General features: G+C 43.0%; 1 protein-coding gene and 1 pseudogene across 4 annotated transcripts in view; one reads left to right on the top strand and one right to left on the bottom strand.

Annotated features, from left to right (window-relative positions):
* Klhl32 (kelch like family member 32) overlaps positions 1-20961 on the bottom strand; it is a 215337-nt gene continuing 194376 nt past the window's right edge. For all 4 annotated transcript variants that reach the window (XM_032905088.1, XM_032905100.1, XM_032905095.1 and 1 more), the window contains 4 exons: positions 16288-16346; positions 12948-13140; positions 10627-10721; positions 1-331 (listed from right to left, as the gene is read on the bottom strand). In XM_032905088.1, the coding sequence (XP_032760979.1) occupies positions 170-331; positions 10627-10721; positions 12948-13140; positions 16288-16346 (509 nt within the window). In that variant the 3' untranslated portion in view covers positions 1-169. The remainder of the gene's footprint in view (positions 332-10626; positions 10722-12947; positions 13141-16287; positions 16347-20961) is intronic.
* LOC116885501 lies at positions 3603-9589 on the top strand (annotated as a pseudogene).

Raw genomic sequence — 20961 nt, 5'->3', positions numbered from 1 at the left:
GGTTTAGAAAATTATTCATTTTTTTTTTTTTTGCTAGTACTTAGCACAATTTTAGACCTGTAAGACAAGACAGGGAAGCATCGAGCACTGAGGATGTTCACGCCCTGCATCCGAATGTCAGGGTCTCACTCGGTGTCCTGGTGACGCGCTCTAACGGAGCGCTGGCTTCTCAGACCGTGCCGATCCTGTGGTGAGGTACTTGCAGGGTCTGAAGGTTAGGGCACGTGAAATACGGAGCGGGAAGGAAACACGCTGCTACTCCGTTCGAGGCAAAGGGAAGTGTAGGTCCGTAGAACACCTCCTCTTTGCCTTCTCTGCTTACATCCAAGACCTACACCAGAAGAGGAGGGAAGGATTACTCAAAAATGCATGTCATGGAAGAGGCCCCTTAGCATTATTATTTTCTTACTAGATGTACTTGTTACTTTTCTGACGCTGTCATAAACTATGACCAAAAGGAGTCGTGACAGTATCCTATCCAGGCTTGCCTGCAGACCAGTCTGAGAGATATTTCTCAATTGTACTTCCCCTTGTACGGTAACTTTAGCTTGTGTCAGTTTACCCAGAAGAAGGTAAAACAAAAACCCAGTACAACTGACCTCTTGTCAGCTTGACATAACACACATCAGAAGGGAACTATACTCCCTTTCTTTTTCATCCATAAGACTTCATATTAATACCAATATTTCAATATAAAATACATTCCGATTTTTGAGTTCCTCAGTCTTTATAAATTCAAGCGCTTTCAAAGTTCAGTCTCTTTATAAAAAACCACCCCAAATCTCACAATTGAAAGTCTCTCTAAAATATCCAAAGCCTCTGTGAGTTTCTGTAAAAGAAGAACAAGTTAAACACTTTCTTACTCCAAAGGGAAGACCCCAGGCACAGTCAAACTCAAATCATAGGAACACTGAAGTCCAACAGTGTGAATAGCTTAATGTCTGACGTCCGTGACTGAAGATCTTCTAGGTTTCAGAGGGTTCCATGTCTCTAGCTCTGATATCTGTGGCTGTAGGTTCAGGCTGGCTTCACCACACAGTTGCTGCATCCTTAGAACTCATCTCCAAAATGCTAGGGTCTCCACCGACACTTGGCTATCCCTTTACCAATGGCCTCTGCTGGGCTCTCTTAAGGGACTCTTACTCTACCCTATGGTGCCAGGCCTCAACTTCTCTCCATGACCTCCTTAGTCCTCAGGCTTCCAGGGCAACTGAGGCTGCACCTTCACCAGTATCCTCTCCTGGCCTCTCACAGGCAAACCTCAGCTACTCTCATGGCCCCTTATGCCTTCAGAACCAGTACAACCTGAGAGCCTTATACATTTCCAAGTCCAGGAAGCACAGTCTCGTCCTCCCGATATACATACATACATACATACACACATACACACACACACACACACACACACACACCCCACCCAAGACCACAGCTTGTTTACTGACTCTGAGGAAACATTTCCCAGAAGATTTCTCCTTGATGATGCTAGTCTCTTCTAAATCACCATGAAATGTCTCAGCTAACCAGGGTCCATTATCCCAGAAAAGGAAAGGTTCATGTCACTGGCTCTGTTCTTTTCTTTTAATTCTTCACCCCCAGCTAACCGGAACCAAGAGTTTTAGTTGAAAATATCCAATGACTTGAGGGAGTCTTCAAGAGCCTCTCAAAGTTCCCAAGCTCCATCATCTGTGCTGCGCTCAGGCTCATCCTCTTAGCTCCCACAACAGATCTCGAAATTCCGAACGCTCAAATACCACATTTCTCTTGAAAATGGGTGGTTAATTCTGTCACAGCAATAGCCCCCGAACCCAGTAGCAATCTCTGTCTTAGGGTTTCTATCGCTGTGGTAGAACACCATGGCCAAAGGCAATCTGGGGAGTAAAGGGTTTATGTCAGCCTACAACTCTTTGTCATTCAGTCTCCATCACTGACGGAAGTCAGGCCAGGAACCTGCAACCATGAACTACAGCAGAAGTCATGGAGGGGTATAGCTTGCTGGCTTGCTTGCTCCCATGGCTTGCTTGGCCTGCTTCCTCATGCTCCCCAGTTCAGGGGTGGCTCTGCCCGGAGTGGACTGGGCCCTCCCACATCAATCACTAATAAGGCCAACGCCTGACAGGTTTGCCTACAGACCAGGCTTCTGGACATAATTTCTCAATGGACGTTTCCCTCTTCTCAGACAACTGTAGCTTGTGTCAAGGTGACAAAACAAAATAATACCACCTTCTCATACCTCTTCTGTCTCAACTCCTTGGTCCCCCCTGCCCTGCACAGAACACCAGCTGACTTCAGTGTCATATGAAAGGATGACCTCTTTCCTGATAATCAAACTATGATTGTTAGCTTTTTCTCTCTTTCTTTCTTTCTCTCTCTCTCTCTCTCTCTCTCTCTCTCTCTCTCTCTCTCTCTTTCTTTCTTTCTTTCTTTCTTTCTTTCTTTTTTTCTCTAATGCCTGTGATCATTTCAACTGTTCATCCTCAACCTACTTCCCCTCCCTGAACTTTTGGGTACTTCTTCTGCCATCAATATAGTCATAGCGGCATGCCCTCCTCACGTCCCTATTTTTAACAGCCTTTAAGGCTTTAGGATACCCAGATCAATGGTTCTCAACCTGTGAGTTGAGACCCTTTGGGGTGGGGGGTCACCTATCAGATAATCTGTATAATCATTCATAACAGTAGAAAACTTACAGTTATGAAGTAGCAACAAAGTAATTTTATGGTTGGAGGTCACCATAAAATGAGGAAGTGTATGAAGGGTTGCAGCATTTAAAAGCTTGAGAACCACTACCCTGGATGAAAATAGCCACCTGTTGTGTTGCAGGTTCCTCTAGGGTTAAAACCTTCCATCTTGTAGGGAAACTTATTCAGACATAGACTCTGAAAGGAAGGTGAAACACCAGGAGATTTCAGGAAAGGATGTTTACATGGGGAAACAATGGTGTGTTCTGAGAAGAGGTGAAGCGCTCCATCCTGCAGGGCAGCTCCTTAAAACAGGAAGGAAACAACTCTAAGTAGCTTCAGGAAGTCCCTTAGACTGACCCGATACTCGTCCTCTCCTTCCTCCCAAATTCAGAAACAGTAGAGACTACCCGGAGTCACTCTTTAAGCTAAACTACAAAGAAGACGCTCAGACAAGCCACGCTGCTTAGAAGAGACTCAGCTCGGCAGCTTGGAAGACAGAGAGACCCTCCAAGTATCCTGAATGGAGCAGAGAGCGGCCAAACTGCCTAAAGAAAGGAAAACCAGACAAGCTGGAAGGGTCTCATGCTAACTGAGGCACTACGAAGGAACACTGCCCACCATGTTGAGGTGACACGGCTGTTTGAGTCATTTCTGTTCCTCACCCATATTCCTGTAAATAATTCCAATAAAATTCATTAGTCCGCTAAGTTTGACTTTGGTATTAACTATACTTTGGTCTGCCTTTAGTTTCCTATCTAGGGTGAGTTGACGTTTGTTCTCATCTCTTCAGGAATGCTCTCCCAAAACAATTACGATCTTCCTAAATCAAATGGCCTTATTTGCAAGTGTCTCTAAAACGGCAGTGTTCTGGGCCTCTTTTTTTTTGACAAGAAAGGAGGGACCTCTCTTCCTCTAGGAAGAATGCCTCTTCTATATAAACCAGTTTGGAGCAGTCAGTTCGAGAGCGCAGCCAAAAGCCCTGTTGAGCCTGAGCATCTGAACTCTACTGATATCCCAACTCTAGGGGGCGGTACCCAGCCTGGGATGCTGGCTGCCAGTTGGCTGGCTGCTGTTCGTGGTAGTCTTTGGGCCCTGCCATCTTTAGGATATTTTGTATTCAAGGAACTGAACTCCTTTATCAAGGACACCACCAAAGATGTGTCAACAGCACCGTCCAAATTTTCTGCTTAGTGAGGCCCTTGTCTAGTAACAAGTTACAAGAGCAATAGCTATGCCTTCGTATTTGCCTTCCCAGTGGAACTAAGTCAGAAATGTTAACTAGAACTGCATCATTTTGTAAAGCTGTACCATTTGGATTGAACAATAACTATTCATGCGGTAAAATAAATTGTTTAGATTCCTGCACTCTCTCACCTACGGACCCCTAGAAATAGCTAGATGGATCAGTCAGCCAGTTTTTAAGCCATCTCCCCAACAATGGCTGACCACAAGTTGAACATGAAAGGATTTCAGGCCTTTCCCCCCACCCCCCTGCAACAAACCCAACCTTGTAGTAGGTCCCTGGCTCTGGTTCTTGCTCTCTAGCCCCCTCTGCAGGCCTTTTATGGAATAACGCCTGTGCTGTTCTTGAGTCCCCTAGTTCCAATTATTGATCCTTCTTGCCAGCATTACAGACCTAAATATTTATCAAAACCATGCAAGGTGAAGAACTGCCTTCAATTTTCACAGAAGAAAACATAAAATTAAGTGACTTTCTCGAGATAACTTGGCTGTAAACAGTGGGTCTAGCCTGTATTTTAACCCAAGGATGTAGCCTAGTAGAGCAAGGACTTAGTGCCTTCCACCCAAATGAATACATTTTTAGAAGTCAAAATAACGGTGAGGCAATCATCCCGGGAGCTTTTGTTTGATTCTCTGGCCCAACAGCGACTGCATATGTTAAGCAGATGTAATGTATTTAATCTGGGAGGGAAAAAGAAAGCTTTTGGCAGATTTTCTCCAAAACACTCCCCTGTAAACTGGCAGGAAGGAGACACGTGGGAAACGACAGTGCCAGATTGCCAGCGTATCCTCCAGCCAAAAGGAAGTAAGAGTAAAAGAGGAGAACAGTAGAAAAATCTGGAAACACAGACAAATCACCTGTACACTCGCATAGCTGCCCGTATGTACTGGTCACCTCAGGCACGTCAGGCTACATGCCAGACATTAAATTAATAAGAATTCTTTTTTTTTTCTTTTGCAGGACCTATATCATGTGAGTGTATTACTTGTGGTTCTGAAACTCAATATTTAGACAAATGTTAATGAAGAGCTTCCCAGCTTTCCTCAGTCTGGACTGTCTTACAATGCATGGAGTAGCATATGCTAGCTCTGTAGTAGCTGAAATGGCTTCTTATGTCTGTCACCCCAGGTGACTGACCCCACAAATGACTGTTAAATGAACCTGGATTACAGGCCAGGAGGAGCAGTCTGCTAAGACAAGAGTATTGGCTGATATTTTTAAAGGCAAAAAAATAAAATACAAATAAATAAATAATTACTTTGGGATACTAAGGAATCTCTGAACTATTTAACTATGCTCTTCACTAATCAGCCCTGATATTAGACTGCTCAACTATAAATTAATCTCAGATGGAGAATTATGGATATTTAAACTTTGATACCTTAAGTGTGCGTCTGATTCTCACCACCTCTCTGTTGTACATCTAGGGACTTTTACTGTCTAACATTTTGTCACCCTCGCCAATCCTGTCTTTCTGTTGTCTCGCTTTTCTTTTGGATATTATCCCAGCAAGGAAGTTACAAGCCTTTAAATACAGGGCTGGACTCTCTATCCATTTGTATGTTACTGTTAATCCATGAAAACGAATAGATCTGAAGTCGGCATTGGAGTAGAAACGTTTGAGCCTTAGTTAAGACCAAAAGACCCTCAGCAGTTAGCTGCCGATAGCTGCAATGCAAGATCTATGATACAGGACGCTGTTGCTGAGGCTAAAGAGATGGCTGAGAGGTTTAGAGTGCACAACGCTCTTGCAGAAGACCAGAGCCCAGCTCCCAGCACCCTTGTTGGGCAACTCACAGCGACTCATCACTCCAGCTCCAGGTGGATCCGGTGCCTCCTGCTTCTGGGAACCGATGTGTTCAAAGGCACTCACATACTTGTAGGAGCTTGGTCTGCTGCTGCTTGTACTCAGATGCTATAAATTTTATACCCCAAGATATGGTTGTTCCACGATGAGCAGATCCTCACCCATGCCAGCTTTTGTTATGTAAACCTTGCCCACCCCCAAGTTATCCTTGATTGGTTAATAAAGATGCCTACAGTCTGGGCTGGGCAGAAGAGAGGGGTCAGAGCAAAGGTTCCTAGGGCTTGGGATGGAATGAGAGACCGTGAGGGAGAGGAAAAGGGAAAAAGTTGCCATGGGTTACCATGAGGGCATAGCCATAATGGCTGACTTGATGGAATAGCAGTGGCCCAAGCAAAACATGGCAAGTGATATCTGGGGGTTAATGATAGAGGAATAGACGAAGTAGCATAGAGCATTGATATCTGCCCAGCTCTAGTGCCTTAAAGATTGTTATAGCTATAAATATTTCATGTCTTTTATTTGGGAACTAAATGATCTAAGGTGGGGTAGAAACACCCAAATGATATTTACCACAACACGCACATACATGCATACACAAATTTAAAAAGAAATCTTTAAAATGCTATTATCCATGAAGATTCTGCTTATGAATGCCTCTGTAAATGATAAACCATATACAAGTATGCTCACATCTATTAATCAGGAGAGCTCTTATACATACATGATTCTTGGGCTACAGATATGGCTCAGGGGATAAAGGGCTTGTCTTACAAGCATGAAGACCAAAGTTCAGATCCCCAGAATCCATTTAAAATACAGATAGATGTGTGGCCAATTCCACCTCCAGGGAGACAGTGACAGGATCCATCCACAAGCTGGCTTGCTGGTTAGAGTAGGCATACGTGGCATATTCCAAGTGAGAGATCCTGTCTTGATAAGGAAAGTCAAGTACAACGGAGGAAAAACCTGTAGGCAACTACAGATCTCCACATACTACCTACACACTTGTGCACACACGCATGCGCAGCACACACACACACACACACAGGCCTATACACACATTAACATGTGTACCCATACATGGGCACATCACACAGACATACACACATGTGTACTCATACATGGGCACACCACACAGACACATAACAGTGTGAACGATGAAAGCATGCCCAGGTTTAGTGGTCCAAGCACTTGCTGCCAGGCCAAGAAGAGTAAGTTTACTCATAGCAGAAAGAGAAAGTGAACTCCACAGGCAGTCAGTTATCTAACCTCCACGTGTATACTGTAGGTGGCAAGTGGTCGTGCCCCCAACACTCACACACAGATATTGAAGAAAGAGAAAACTCTTTTCTCACGATTTCCTTTGCTTTGTAGAACCAGTGTGCTAGTCACAGGAATAGACAGAATATCCCAGATGCTACTGAAACATGGAATTATCCGCATTTTTTAAATAATGCACTGATATATTTTATGATGGGATCTTGGAGGTAAACTTTACTCTGATAATGCAAGCACTTGTTACAATTTAAAATCTGTTCTTTTAGGGTGACCTTAATCCAGAGGAAATTCTTGAATGTCATGTCCTTGGTGTTTTAAAATGTGCACACATTCACTTCTTGAATAGCCAGACATTATTAACACTGAATCGGTGGGCAAGCAGACTGGAGAGATGACTCAGTGGTTAAGAGCACTTCCTGGTCCTGGAGAAGACTCGGGTTTGAATCCCAGGGGGATCTGATGCCCTCTTTTGGCCTTTGTGGGCACTGCATGCATGTGGAACCCAGACATACATTCAGGCAAAGAACTTCAAAAATACAGAAAAGATTAGTGTACAAGGTTACTCAGATTTCTATGGAAAAACTGTTTGGGGATAAAACAAAATAATATCACCATGAAGTATCTTTTCTTTGTTTTAAAAATGTTCTGTCTTACACACTAAGTTGCCAAAGAGACTTGAAAAAGTTTTGCAGTATGACCGGCATTCTGCTCTCTTAAAATTAACACGTTCATTAGAAGAGTCTCCTAAGTTTCTCTTATAGTTTAATCTCGTATTCACTGCTATTCTAATGGTAATGTTGGTAGAAATGTATCCATAATCATGCCTTTTACAACTTAGTGAAAGGGCAAACTTCATTCCGCTGTATAAGTAATCCCATGAAGTCTCCTAACTTACAAAGTAGCCTCCCGGCACTGTGGAATACTCCCTCCTAATCCAATGGCTTCTCAATTCAGAAGAGTGGTAAAGTAGACCCTTAGGACTGAAAACTGCCAAAAACATGCATGGATGAAGGCAAGCCACTCCTCAGGGAAAACAGTGTTTGCTGGCCAGCATATCCATGTCCTTCTTAGTGCCGTATGATTTTACTCCATTACTGTTTCCTGGTCATCACCTTGCTTTCAATTTATTTTTAAATTCATCTACTGGCTTCTTAAGCTACATCTGCCCCCATGTTTTGCTGCATACTGCTTTCACTGTGACAAAGTCCTAAGGTTCTTTGTTTCGTTCAACTCTGTTACATGGCAGCGTGTTTTACCACGTCCAGGTATACTCCTTATGAGATCTGAGTGAAAACTAAAAAGCTAGAATTGCCGGGTGTGGCGGTACACACCTTTCATGCCAGCACTCTGGAGGCAGACAGGCAGATCTTTAGAGGCTGAGGCCACCCTGGTCTACATGAATTCCAGGCAAGCCATTGCATAGAGAGACATCATCATCATCATCACCATCATCATCATCATCATCATCATCACCAGCACCACCACCACCACCACCATCATTATCATCAGAATGGTGATAGGCATATTTGCAGGTCTGTGTGTGTAATGTGCAGCAATCATGGCTAGCTTTTTTTGTTTTGTTTTGTTTTTTTTCTTTTTTCTTTTTTTTTGGAGCTGGGGACTGAACCCAGGGCCTTGCGCTTGCTAGGCAAGCGCTCTACCACTGAGCTAAATCCCCAACCCCTAGCAATCTGGAACTCAACAACGGTGCCAAGACGCCTACCCTGGGCCTGGGCACCCGGAAGTCTCCTCCTGGCCAGGTGACTGAGGTGAGCTGTGAAGGTTGCTATTGACATAGGGTATCACCACATTGACTGCACCCAGGTGGACCAGAATGAGAAGGAGGTGGGGGTGGCCCTCCAGGAGAAGCTCAAGGAGCAGGTGGTGAAGCGCCAGGATCTCTTCCTTGTCAGCATGCTGTGGTGCATGTTCCAGGACAAGAGCATGGTGAAAGGGGCCTTCCAGAAGACGCTGAGCAACCTGCAGCTGGACTACCTGGACCTCTACCTTATTCACTGGGCCTGGGCCTGACTATTTCCCACTGGATACAGCAGGAAATGTGATTCCTACTGACACCGATGTTGTGGACGTTGGACGGCTATGGAACAACTAGTGGATGAAGGTTTGGTAAAAACGATTGGCGTCTCCAACTTCAATCCTTTTCAGATTGAGAGGATCTTGAACAAACCTGGCTTAATGTCTAAGCCTGCCATTAACCAGATTGAGTGCCACCCATACCTAACTCAGGAGAAGCTGCCATTGCAAAGGCATCGTGGTGATTGCATACAGTCCCCTTGGTTCTCCTGGCAGGCGTTGGGCCAAGCCTGAAGACCCTTCTCTCCTGAAGATCCCAGGATCAAGGCAATTGCAGCCAAATACAGTAAAACTACAGCCCAGGTGCTGATCCAGTTCCCCATCCAAAGGAACTTGGTAGTGATCCCCAAGTCTGTGACACCAGCATGCACTGCTGAGAACTTTAAGGACATGGCCACTCTTCTCAGCTACAACAGGAACTGAAGGGTGCGTGCTTTGTAGGTGTCCTGTGGCCCCTGTCCCTCTGCACTGGGTGGCACCTTGTAGACCAGATGGTGAGAGTTTGTTAGTTTGACGTAGAATATGGAGGGCAGTACCAGTAGCTGAAGTGTTTCTTCAGTCTTTCTTGGTCTTTCTTCTTCCCATCTGGAGGACTTTAAATACAAGTACCCTTTCCAATCAAAGAGAAGCAAGATAGATTTATAGCCCAAGTCATGCCGCTAACACTTAAATTTGAGTGCTTAGAACTCCAGTCCTATGGGGTCAGACTTCCTTGCCTCAAATAAAAACTGCTTTTGTGAAAATAACAACAACAACAATGCTAGAATCATTTGCCACATTAAAAACTATTAAAAACAATTTTCAAAAGTTTTCCCACAAATATTAGGTTTAAAAAAGTGAGTCATTCTAAGGATATGTTAGAGAAGAAAGTCAGGGCTAAGATACATCAAGAGTTTACCAGAGAACACAAGGAAAAAAAAAACTAGTAAGAATTAGGCAGAGCATTAGGAATAAGACCTCCTAGCAACAAAGCGTGCATTTTTACTTGGAGAGACCTGGCTGGCTCCCTGCCAAGGCAAGCTTGTGCTGTTCTCTTGTGAAGTGGTAAGGCTATACTCTGGGGCAGAAGTTATCCTATCAGACCACCCAGAAACCACTATTGCTAGGATCCTCTGCCAGAAAGGAAGCACACCTCTGCAGGCAACAATTATGAAAATGAACAAACTACAATGTACAAAATTCATGAAGATGGGGTATCTTTAAAATTGTGGGAGTACAAAGTGACTATTGCCAAAGTTTCTTTTTTTAAAAAAAATGTATTAAGAAGGGGTAAGCTATCCAAAGTTCTCCATTTTGGGTATATTTTATAGATGTTTTAAAGCTTGCGCCCAGCTTAATTTTAAAAGGTCTCAATCATGTTGTAGGCATCATATCTAAGATGTAGGATACAGGCTGAACTAGCTACACAAAGAAAGGGACCTTGAGCCTCTCTCTACACATAAATATCTCCTTCTGCAGCTGAATTGCAAAACATAACCTCGCTGAACCTTGCAGAAACTTCAAAAGGAGCTTCAACCACTCACCTGGATACAAGCCAGAGGCTCATTTGTCCAAATTGAATATCCACCAACTAAATATATTCTCCCATTATGGACAGCGACTCCAGATTCATTCTGGCCTAAAGTAAAGAGAATTAAATAGAAAGAAAAATTCTATTTCTTGCATGTTTTAATTAACCCTTTTGCCACCAAGGGATACAATTTCCCCCTGTGGCATATTTGTGTACTCCACGGGAATTTTGCAGCAATTAATCTCTGTCTCCAGAACTAAGATGAATTAGCCACTCCTGCTTAAAGAGGGAATCCATGTTTAGTAAGGACCCGGCCAAAATATATTAGCCGATGCCTTACTAAATGTAGCACTACATATAGCAATACTAAGGTACATAGAACCAACAATTCCATATTATTTTGTAGGCCATTAATTTATGATGGTGGGAATAAGGGATATTCTGGATATGTAAAGCATTCCTTGTGCTCCATATAAAATTCGTGCCCATAAATATACACAAGTGCTTACCTTTACAAAGTAACAACAGTAGCCCTGGGGCAATAAAACAGAGCCACCCCCCACGTCTCAAACGAAGACAGATGACAGAACAAACGGATAGTCTCTGCCCTTCTCCCTTTACGTAGTCAACAGTTTTAAGATGATATTAGAGTTCTCAAGCTGAGCCTAGTCGGCACTGTCCCTAAATAGTGACACACCAAGATGATGAAAGAACTCGCCTCCCCATGTCAAAAGAGAAGACAGAATAACTCACTACCACACATTCTTCCCGGGAGGCAACCGGGGAGTGAAAGTCTCTGTTGATGAGCTGACACTGGATTGACTGGAGTAATAATTGGAGACAGAGTCACAGATCCGGGGATCTGGGATCCGAGATAGCACTCACTATACCCGAGAGTTCAGTACTTACAATAGGCCAAACATCATTTTGCAAGAAAGGAGGAGCTCGATAAAACGCATCCGGACCCCTGGTTGTGTTCCCAGTGTGGCCTCCCAGCAGCACCGGGGAGGGAAGGAATGCTCACTCCACATATTAAATGTCTACCGGAACTACTCTAACCCACCACTTATAGTTTGTGATTTTCCTCTGACTTAAAAGAGCCAGGCCAGGGATCCTACCATTAGTGGATATTAGTCATAGGATCTGAAAAGAGAGCTCCATCGAGACCGTCAGGGTAAGTACATTATTACGACACTCAGCCCATTCCGGTCTGTCATGTGTCAGGGACACATCTGTGATTGCTCTGCAGAAGCACATGGGTAGGGATAGGTGGTCAGAAACGCAGCTGCTATGCACAAAGCAGCTGTAAAGTTTAACTTCTAGACTACACAGAAGCAACACGCAGCGGTGAGAAAGGATGAAGACCACCATTCTCCGGAAGTCTCAATAGATTAAAAAGAAAAAGAACTAAGCAATGAGAAGTAGAACAAAAGTTACTTCCTGGCGCTGGGGATGCCGCTTAGTTGGCAGAGTGCTTGCCTGGCATGATCAATTCCCAGAAATATCTACAACTGGGCGTGGTGACGCACAACTGTGACCCTAGGAAAAGGAGGAGGATCAGAAGGTCGTTCAAGCTGTTATGATGAATATGGCACCCTGACTTTTAAATATATATATATATATATATATATATATATATATACACACACACACACACTCACACACACACACTCACACACACACACACACACACACACACATATATATATATAATGTTGTATATGTATAATATACAATTGGGATATAATATAAAATGGTGCCATTTTCCTCCTACAGGTATCAAAGTTCTCGCACGAGTATCAATTGGTGGAAAGGGAGATGATATGCTTCTCTTGGTCGTGTGAGAACCTACACAGAAGCAAGGTAGAAACTAGATTCCCAGCCACTTGCACTAGCCCTGCCTTTAGCTACAAATCATGCATGCCTTCCAGGGTAAAGGAATAATAATAATAATAATAATAATAATAATAATAATAATAATAATATTCAGGGCTGTCCATGAAACAAGTATGGGGATGTCTTGAATCTCTTCAGTATTTTATGCTTTTGTTTTTATTTTTAGACATTTTCAAGAATGTTGCGTATTTTATCTGTGTGTGAGTTTTATCTTCGAGTATACCTGTGTATTTACTACATGTGTTCCTGGTACTTACAGAGGACAGAAAGGGGCCTAAAGATCCCCCGGGGACTGAAATTACAGAGAGTTGTGGGAGGTTAACAGGGTAGTGGGTATCAAACTTGCACCCTGTAGAAGACTAACTAGAACTCTCAACTGCCTAGCCATCTCTCCGGCCCCTGTTTTTGTTTTGAATTTGCTTAAGCAGAGATACTTGCCAGTTAACAAGTTGAAATTACAGCGTGTCCACTGATCAGTGTCAATGTTGTAAGAGTCTATATGACGTACAAGAATTCGGTCATTATTGTAATCTAGGTCATTGCCTCCAAGAACGTAAAGCTTCCTCTGGACAGCAGCCATGGAATGGTAGACCCTTCTCTGTAGCATAGGGCTGCGACTTATCCACTTATTCTGGAAAAAAAAACAAAAACAAAAAACAAAAACGGTCAGGTGCATTGGGTTAAAGAGACCTCACAAATACCAAAGGGGGGTGATGCCTTGCTAACAGTATCTAGTGTCAATCACATTTTATATGCATATAATTTATGTGTTAAAATGTATGGGTTTTATATGTAAAAACAAAACCAAAAATCCCTACATAATCCTAGCTCAGAGCTTACATTAAACATTTTTGGTAGGTTTGCATTTTATAGGGCATTTTACATTTTATAATGTGATTATAAAATTTCATGGTGCTTAGCTCATGGAGAGTACGTAGGTCTCAGCACATGGTCAGTACAGTATAGAAGATAGTGTAATAATTAAAACCATCTAGATGGAGACGATTAAGCCATAATTCCTGTGCAATCTTAAGCAATTTACTGGCCACCCCCCACCCGTGCTCACCCCCTCGGCTATACAATTGGAATGCTAGAACTTATGTGATAGCCAGTCATGACTTAGAAAATGCCTTGCGTGTCATAAATGTCCTGTGCCTGGCCTCTGTTTTAAAAATACAGGGATTAGGGCCAGGAGTGGTGGTGCATACCTTAAATTCTAGCACTCACGAGGCAGAGGCAAGCAGCTCTCTGTGAGTTCAAAGCCAATCTCATCTATGTACTGAATTTCAGGTTAGACAGGGCTACGTAGTGAGACCCTGTCTCAAAAGTGGGGTGGGGGGCATATAAACATTGAGTAACAAAGATCCCACAGAAGTTAGGGTGAAGGTTACTTTCCTATTCTTTGAAAATTGGCCTGAGGTCACAGCTAACACTCGGCTCAGTAATAAATTTACCATTTCCTTTGTATCTGAATTCTCTCAGTCTTAGCACATTTACCATTATGCCATTTGCCAAATAGAGTAAAATCAGGTTAGACATATTTATTTACATTGGTAGAAGGCCAAGCTTTATATGACGATGCCAAAGAGTGGAGAAATCGTTAATATTTGACTCTAAATCATCCTTAATAAGAAAGTTCTGATCAGCTCCTTTTAACAAAAGATTCCTATTTAAAATGCAATAAAAGTTTTAAAAATGAGAAGAAAGTCAACCTTGTCTTTACATTTAAAGCCCAGCTAACTGGTGGACAGACACGTAAAGCAAGTGATAGATCAGTCAATGAACCTAACCACTCCCTTTGTCAGAAACACTCAACATATAGGAAGAACCTCGTTCCCTTTTTGCCAAGACAAAATTGGACTTGAACCAGGAAAATCACATGATGTTTTGTATGCATAGAATTTCACCAGTTCACAAAACTGCAAAGAAAAAGGCAGACTGCAAGCACACACATGCTTGTATAAACATTGGCATATATAGTATGGGCTCTTATCGCTATAGGCATATAGAGCGTGACATTTATTCCCTGTGGGCACATGTGATGTGGCATTTATCCATTACAGGCACAAACACCATGGTGTTTATTCACTGTGGGCATACACAGTGTGGCGTTTATTCACTATGGGCACACATAGTGTGGCGTTTATTCTCTATAGGCACATAGAGTGTGTTCCTTGTTCACTATAGGCATGCATACTGTGGCCTTGACTTGCTAGAGGCATACATTATCTCATTTCTAATTTCTCAGGATAAACTGCAGACAAAACAGAATTGTTAGTTTGAGAGGCTTATACTGTCTGGTTCCTTGGAACATAGAATATTCCTTAATCAAATACAGTCTTTAATAAATAGTCAGAGCTAGATTTCAACCATTTTTGCTAAGAAATAGCTTTAATGCATTGTGCTTGAGTGAATTTAAAAATTCCGACGATGCTTATCTTGGGTGCTCTCTATGCGATAACCTATTACAGTATTAGGAATCAGTGTTTGCATTAGCAGTCCAGTCCCCTGCCACAAGACTGTAGATGCCATCTGGTTTGCAAAGCCTGCCTACATCCCCTGATTATATCTTTAGCTTCCTTCACTGCAGTGCCTGCCAGGTGAGCCGCCACCCGCTGCAAAGGCAAAGAAGCAGAGAGGCCTGGCAGGGTCACTCCTAATAAGCTAGCGTGTGAATACTAATCAGCGGTGGGGAAGCAGAGGTCACCCCAGCCTGCCTGTTGGCAGGTAGCGATGTGCTCTGTGGCAGATGGCAGGCATTATCGACTCTCCACAAAGGCCTAGGAGAGGAATAAGCATCGAGGCTGAATGATGGAGTTATTGAGATTCTGAGCGAGATGCAAGCAGATGTGATGTGTGCCGGTACCCACCGTAAACAATATGCCGGCAGAATTTTTTAAAAAGAGCATGTGTGTACAAACATGAAACGGAACTCATTTCACCAGTGTTAATGCTGGCTTCCTCCTTAACCATATGTGCACCGAACTCGGGCTTCTGCAATTAGTGATCCCTCATGAGACGGCTGACCCATGGACATCCGATCTCGGCAATCTACAGCTTCTAATAATATCAGGAGACACACTTGTAAAAGGAGGAATGCCTTCTCAGTCAAGTCATCGTTAAAAACCCAGCAGAAACACTGGGGACACCGTGCACATCCTTGTGGTGCTGACCCAGGTGTAGCCGCCAAAGGCAACCTGTTGTTTCCAATCCTAATATTGCCCTAATGGACAGTAAACCTCCGGGTCACGCCATGTTGGAAGGCTGTCACATTCAAATCCAAGCCGCGGAAAAGGCAACATTCGGCGAGCACTTCTGCATGGTTTGTAGCTATTTTGACAGAAGGAAAAGAAAAGGAAAACATTTCTTCTTCTAGGAGAAAAGGGGATAGAACGGACCCAGCTGTTAGAAGCATGGCATTCCCAGACTTCCACACACAAACCATTTGTGTTTGTCCTAGATGTAGAACACCACTGGCGATATCTGAGGTCAAATGACATTATTTGATTTGAGAATAACAAGGTCATAGTGATGTCTCCTGCCCCCAATGGCATCCCTTATGGAAGGGCAAAGCTACAATCAAAATCCTCTCTACAGTATGCCTAGCTCTGTGGCATTCCAGAGAGCATGGAACCACAGCCCCCCTCCCCCAAATGCTCTCTTTTCCCCAGGTAGCTGAGGGTGCACACGGTGGTGTTCTAATTAATAATTCCCGTGGAGGTCTTTTTTTAAATGCATTTTAACCAAGGTAAGTAACGAATTCTTGTGAACGTCTTACCTGCTTAGGCTCGTACGCCATCAGTCTGTTCTGATACTGCGCTGTGTTGGTCACCCCACCTGTAACAGAGTAGCACACTGTAGAGCTGTTCACGAATAAGAAACGCGGTCTTCCCAAATAAGTGGGAGCTACAATTAAAGGACACTTCAATACTGCTGAGTATCTGCTCTCAAAGTGAACCCATGCCACCATTAAGAAATGTGGTCTAGGAGATGATTCCCCTTCCAGAGCATGTCAGTACCAGTCGCTTGAGAGCGAGTAATGAGTAGGGTGCCAGAGGCTTCTAGTTCTAGCAAGATGTGCTGCATGGCCAGATAAAGGATAAAGGACTGGGGTAAACATAGTACACACAGATGAAATTTCTCTCTATGCAATTTGCTCTAGGGACAGATTTATCGAGGCACTCCCTGTCCTTAGCTAAGTTCTAAGCTTAGCTAGAACTCCATGCCCTGTGCATTAGCAAGGTGATAGTTTGCTATTTCCTTGGAAGAATACATACAGCAAAAGTCGTTATCTATCAAAAGACGGAGTAAATGTTATGTAGGAGAGGATAACAATATCCATGGATTGCCACATTATAAAGTAGAAACAGAGAAATTATAGTTAACAATGCATTTTACTTACCTCGATTTGATGAAAATACCTTAATGTGAAATCCATAGAAAATTTTCTGAGGATTTCTTTCATACAAGATCTTCGAAGTCCAGAGTATATTTGACACAGCACAGATAAGCCACATTCCAAGCATTTATACGGCAAGTAAAGCTGGAGAGTACCGGCTACCAAATGGGACAACATGCTCTACAGGTCTCCAGTGCAGTGACCTCAAATGTTGTTAAACATCCTCTTGTACAGGGCTAAACCTAAGAGACTTCAGACTTTCTATTTAATTGGAAGCCACAGAAGTCGATACTTTAAACTTATTTTTCCTATTTTTTCCCCCACATAAGTGGAAGACCATTCAAAATCTGAAGCTTTTTGAATTTGCAGACTTGATAACACAATAGATGCCCTCACATCCGGCCTCAAAGTGATCCTCCTGTGTTTACTGTGGCCTTTTTTTATAAAATTATCTTTAGACTCTGTGTGTAACTGTAAACGAATTTTGTGTTTAGAAATGGTTGCCCTCCCTGACATATAACTACCTAGAAATCTGAATATGTCCAAACACTTGGTGCCAAGCATTTGGGACAAAGAGTATTCCTCTTAGACATGCTTCTTTTCATGTTTGTGCTGTACAATGAGTCCTGGACAATCAGGACATCTTCAATTCTAGTTGAACCTTTACTCTTAACAGTGAGAATGTGGGAACAGACACCCGTCTTTATAAATGCCACCCATAAGTAGCTGCAGATAGTATAAAAGAATATTCTTAACAAGTATCAGAAAGACTTGATTCTTAAATTCGGATTCAAAACTTGATTGGGTGCAGAAGATGTTCCTATAGGGCATCCCTGCTAGTTTTGAAGATATACAGCCATAAGACTGAGCGAGCATAAGGCTTAGCTTTCTCTTCTCTTAGCTTAGGCTCCTTTCTGATGCTAAGACCCTGACCTTGCATTTTAAAATTCATTTACTTTAGATTAGGTGTAACTGCAAAGACTTTCTCTGTCTCTTTGAAATGCCAATTATTTTAAGACACTTGCCACTTTTAGGAAACAAGAATATCTTTCTTAAGGACCTAGATCTCTTTGAAATATAATCATCAAGGAGAAGGATGTCCTTTTCCCCGGTTTTTAGGAGAGGAAATGAGCCTAACTTTGATAGGCACCAACTAGCAAGTTCACAGGGCTTAATTACAGGGGAACAGGTTGCAATTTGAGGAACGACCAAATGTGCCTGATGCACTCATGGAGCAGCTTTCCTCCAAAGTCCTTCTTTTGCTCACTCTGGTGCTGAAGAAAACCTCGTGTTTCCATAGGGCTGATTACAAACTCTATTCCCATCTCTGTCTTGACTGTCCTAGGCCACCCAGCAATTTGGTTTTCGCTCTGACAGTACAAAGGCTGAGTAAGTCTTCACCATCAACTCCAGCATCAAGAGGTAAGTGAGTCAGAATCCAGAGGTTGGATATGTCTGTCTTAATTAATTAATAAGCTGTCTTAGATTAATTAATTCCAATAGTGCTAGATGCATAAAGAGATGGGCACCTGTCCAGGCCAATCATTTTCCTAAACCCTGGTAAAGAGATAGGATCCTCCATGAAATTAATGGTTGCTAGTATTAACTACAGACTTCTCTTTTTAAAAGTAATTCTGTAGCTTTCAGTCACCTTTTAAAGTACATATTATTTATACAAAGCAAGACATCACTTTTACCATCAACGAAAGCTTCGTCTACAGAGAACGAAAGGAAGGAGATTCCCTTTTTTAAAGAAAGCATTCTCTGGGTTTATTGTCTCATTTCTAAAACAGAGTAAAAGGAAAAGAAGCCCCATTTAAGAGATCTGAAGTTGAAATCCCAACACAGTTGTAGATCAAAATGAGAGCTGTATTTCCTCTACCCTGATATTTGCTTCCTGTCTGATTCAAAACAGAACGCTGGAGAATTCTCTCTCGGCATAACCTCTTAAGAATAAATGAATCTATCGAGACCACACACGCGATGCAGGTTAGGAAGAACGCCAGTGCTTGTGTTCGGGGCCACAGTCACCAGATTAATGTCCAGGTCACCTCTGATCATTTCTCCAAGTGAAAGCAAACAGGAGGCCAGGCTCCCAGTTCTTCCTGTGAAACTCCAAAAGCAGCTCTACTTGATTTTAGAAATAAGGTCTCCTGTGGAAAACTACCCACTTTACGACAATATGCAACATATTTAGAGCACTCCGTACTAAGCATACAGTCGGCGAATTACAGTGTGGCTACCACACCCACTCTGCTACATGGGGTACAACTGATCACCGCGCGCGCTCTTCGATATTTATTCGCTTCCACGGAGGCATCCATAATATGATTTTTATTAATCTGCACTCAATAATTAGATTCCTTAGCATGACGCGAAAATTTTCCCTCCTGTGATATCGTTCAAAAATGAGGTATTGGATCACTACTTGGGAATAAAAAATGAAGGTCCGGCATCATTACCTCCAGAAGGGCTTCCCCAAAGGCGCCTGCCAAACCCAGGGGCTGTAATTTCGCCAAGTCGGGATTGCAAGGGAAACTGGGGGGAACCGCCTCCATTGCTTTTCCCTTTGAAGTAATTTACAAACGAGCATGTAAACAAATCTATTTCTTCGCCGTATTTTTTCTTAAAAAAAAAAAAAAAATACATCTTTCAGGAAGCCTCCAAGTTTTCAGCCCGCATTTATTCCAAAGAGCTTCATCATTACATTCCCTTCACACACCACTCTTCACTTCAGATTAATCTGCTGAAATGAGATGCTAAGGATTTGCATACAGATTTGACTATACAAAAATAGATATGAAATTAATAACAGTCTCTATATGTTTTAATTTCTCCGACTCTGGAGTACCCTTGCCTGCAGCGGTATTCCCGGCTTTGAATGTCATCAGGCTGATTTGTCTGCTCTAGGTTACGATGCCACATGCTGCTGTCCTGTCCCCTGCAATCAAAGCGCTTGCAAAGATAGATTCCTTCCGTCTCCTTCCCAGTCTAGTTTAGAGATTGGCAGTTTGATCTCCCTCCCCCACCCTAGGAGGGATAATCTGTATCTTAACAGCTTTCTATAGATACAGCCGTCATTAAATTTGCCGTCTCGTATCAGCCTCCATTTTTTAAGACCAAGTTTTCTCTAACTTTGAAGTGCCGCAGTCAAAGTTAAGACTTTTCAGCCAAAATTGAAAATGAGCAGCCTTGTCTTTTCCTTTTGAACTGCACCTTAAAGATACACCGCGGGCTCCCCAATGTCAAATAAGTCTTTTAAAAACTGCCAGGAGGAATGAAAAGTTACCACCATGCTACCATGAGTGAGAAACGCATTTCATCATCAAGACAAGAGGAAAGCATTTTTCTTAAGCTTCCCTGTACAGCTCGCCACAAAACTCGTGTCAAGTGGATAAATGTATACCAGAGAGGATGGATGACAAGTGACTGCCGAACAGCCTTTGTCTCTGCTACCAAGATATGGTAAGCGCTCACACAGTACGCAGGGCAACAATGGCGGATACTGACCGCATCTCCAAAGCAGTGGGTTAGAAAAGCTGGGCTCGTGCTTCGGTCAGAATAGGTCTGAGTTTGGGTCCACCACGTAAGGGCCCAGTGATCAAACTTCTGCCTCTAGTCATTGTCAGGTGCCCTTACCAACTGAGTCATCTGACAGGCCTTGCTATTTTTTGTTGTTCCTACATGCCACCTCCCCACCAGTCGTGAGTAGAGTCCTATGCTTTCACTCAAGAAGGAGAGGCCTGGGGTTTCCACCCCAGACAATGCAAGGGCACAACTGACGCAGCAAACAAAGAGCTGAGCCTCTCTGTCCTCCAAAAGTGGAAAATTCTGCCTGCAAATTGAAGACTGAGGGGAACTAGCTTGAGGTTTCTGACTCTCTCTTACATGCTCACGACATCACCCTCAACTCCGGGGAAGAGTAACAAGAACAGGAGCGCGATTCTATCTTTGGGGAGTCATGTACCACAGCCAACCTCAGGATCCTCATGAAATGATGATTCTGATCTCCCTCAGAGGCTCAAATGACTAATACCCAGGGTCTACAAGCAA

The sequence above is a fragment of the Rattus rattus genome, chromosome 1, assembly GCF_011064425.1.
Source record: "Rattus rattus isolate New Zealand chromosome 1, Rrattus_CSIRO_v1, whole genome shotgun sequence".
Taxonomy (NCBI): Eukaryota; Metazoa; Chordata; class Mammalia; order Rodentia; family Muridae; genus Rattus; species Rattus rattus.
The sequence above is the reverse complement of the archived record's forward strand: the minus strand, read 5'-3'. Positions and strand labels throughout refer to the sequence as shown.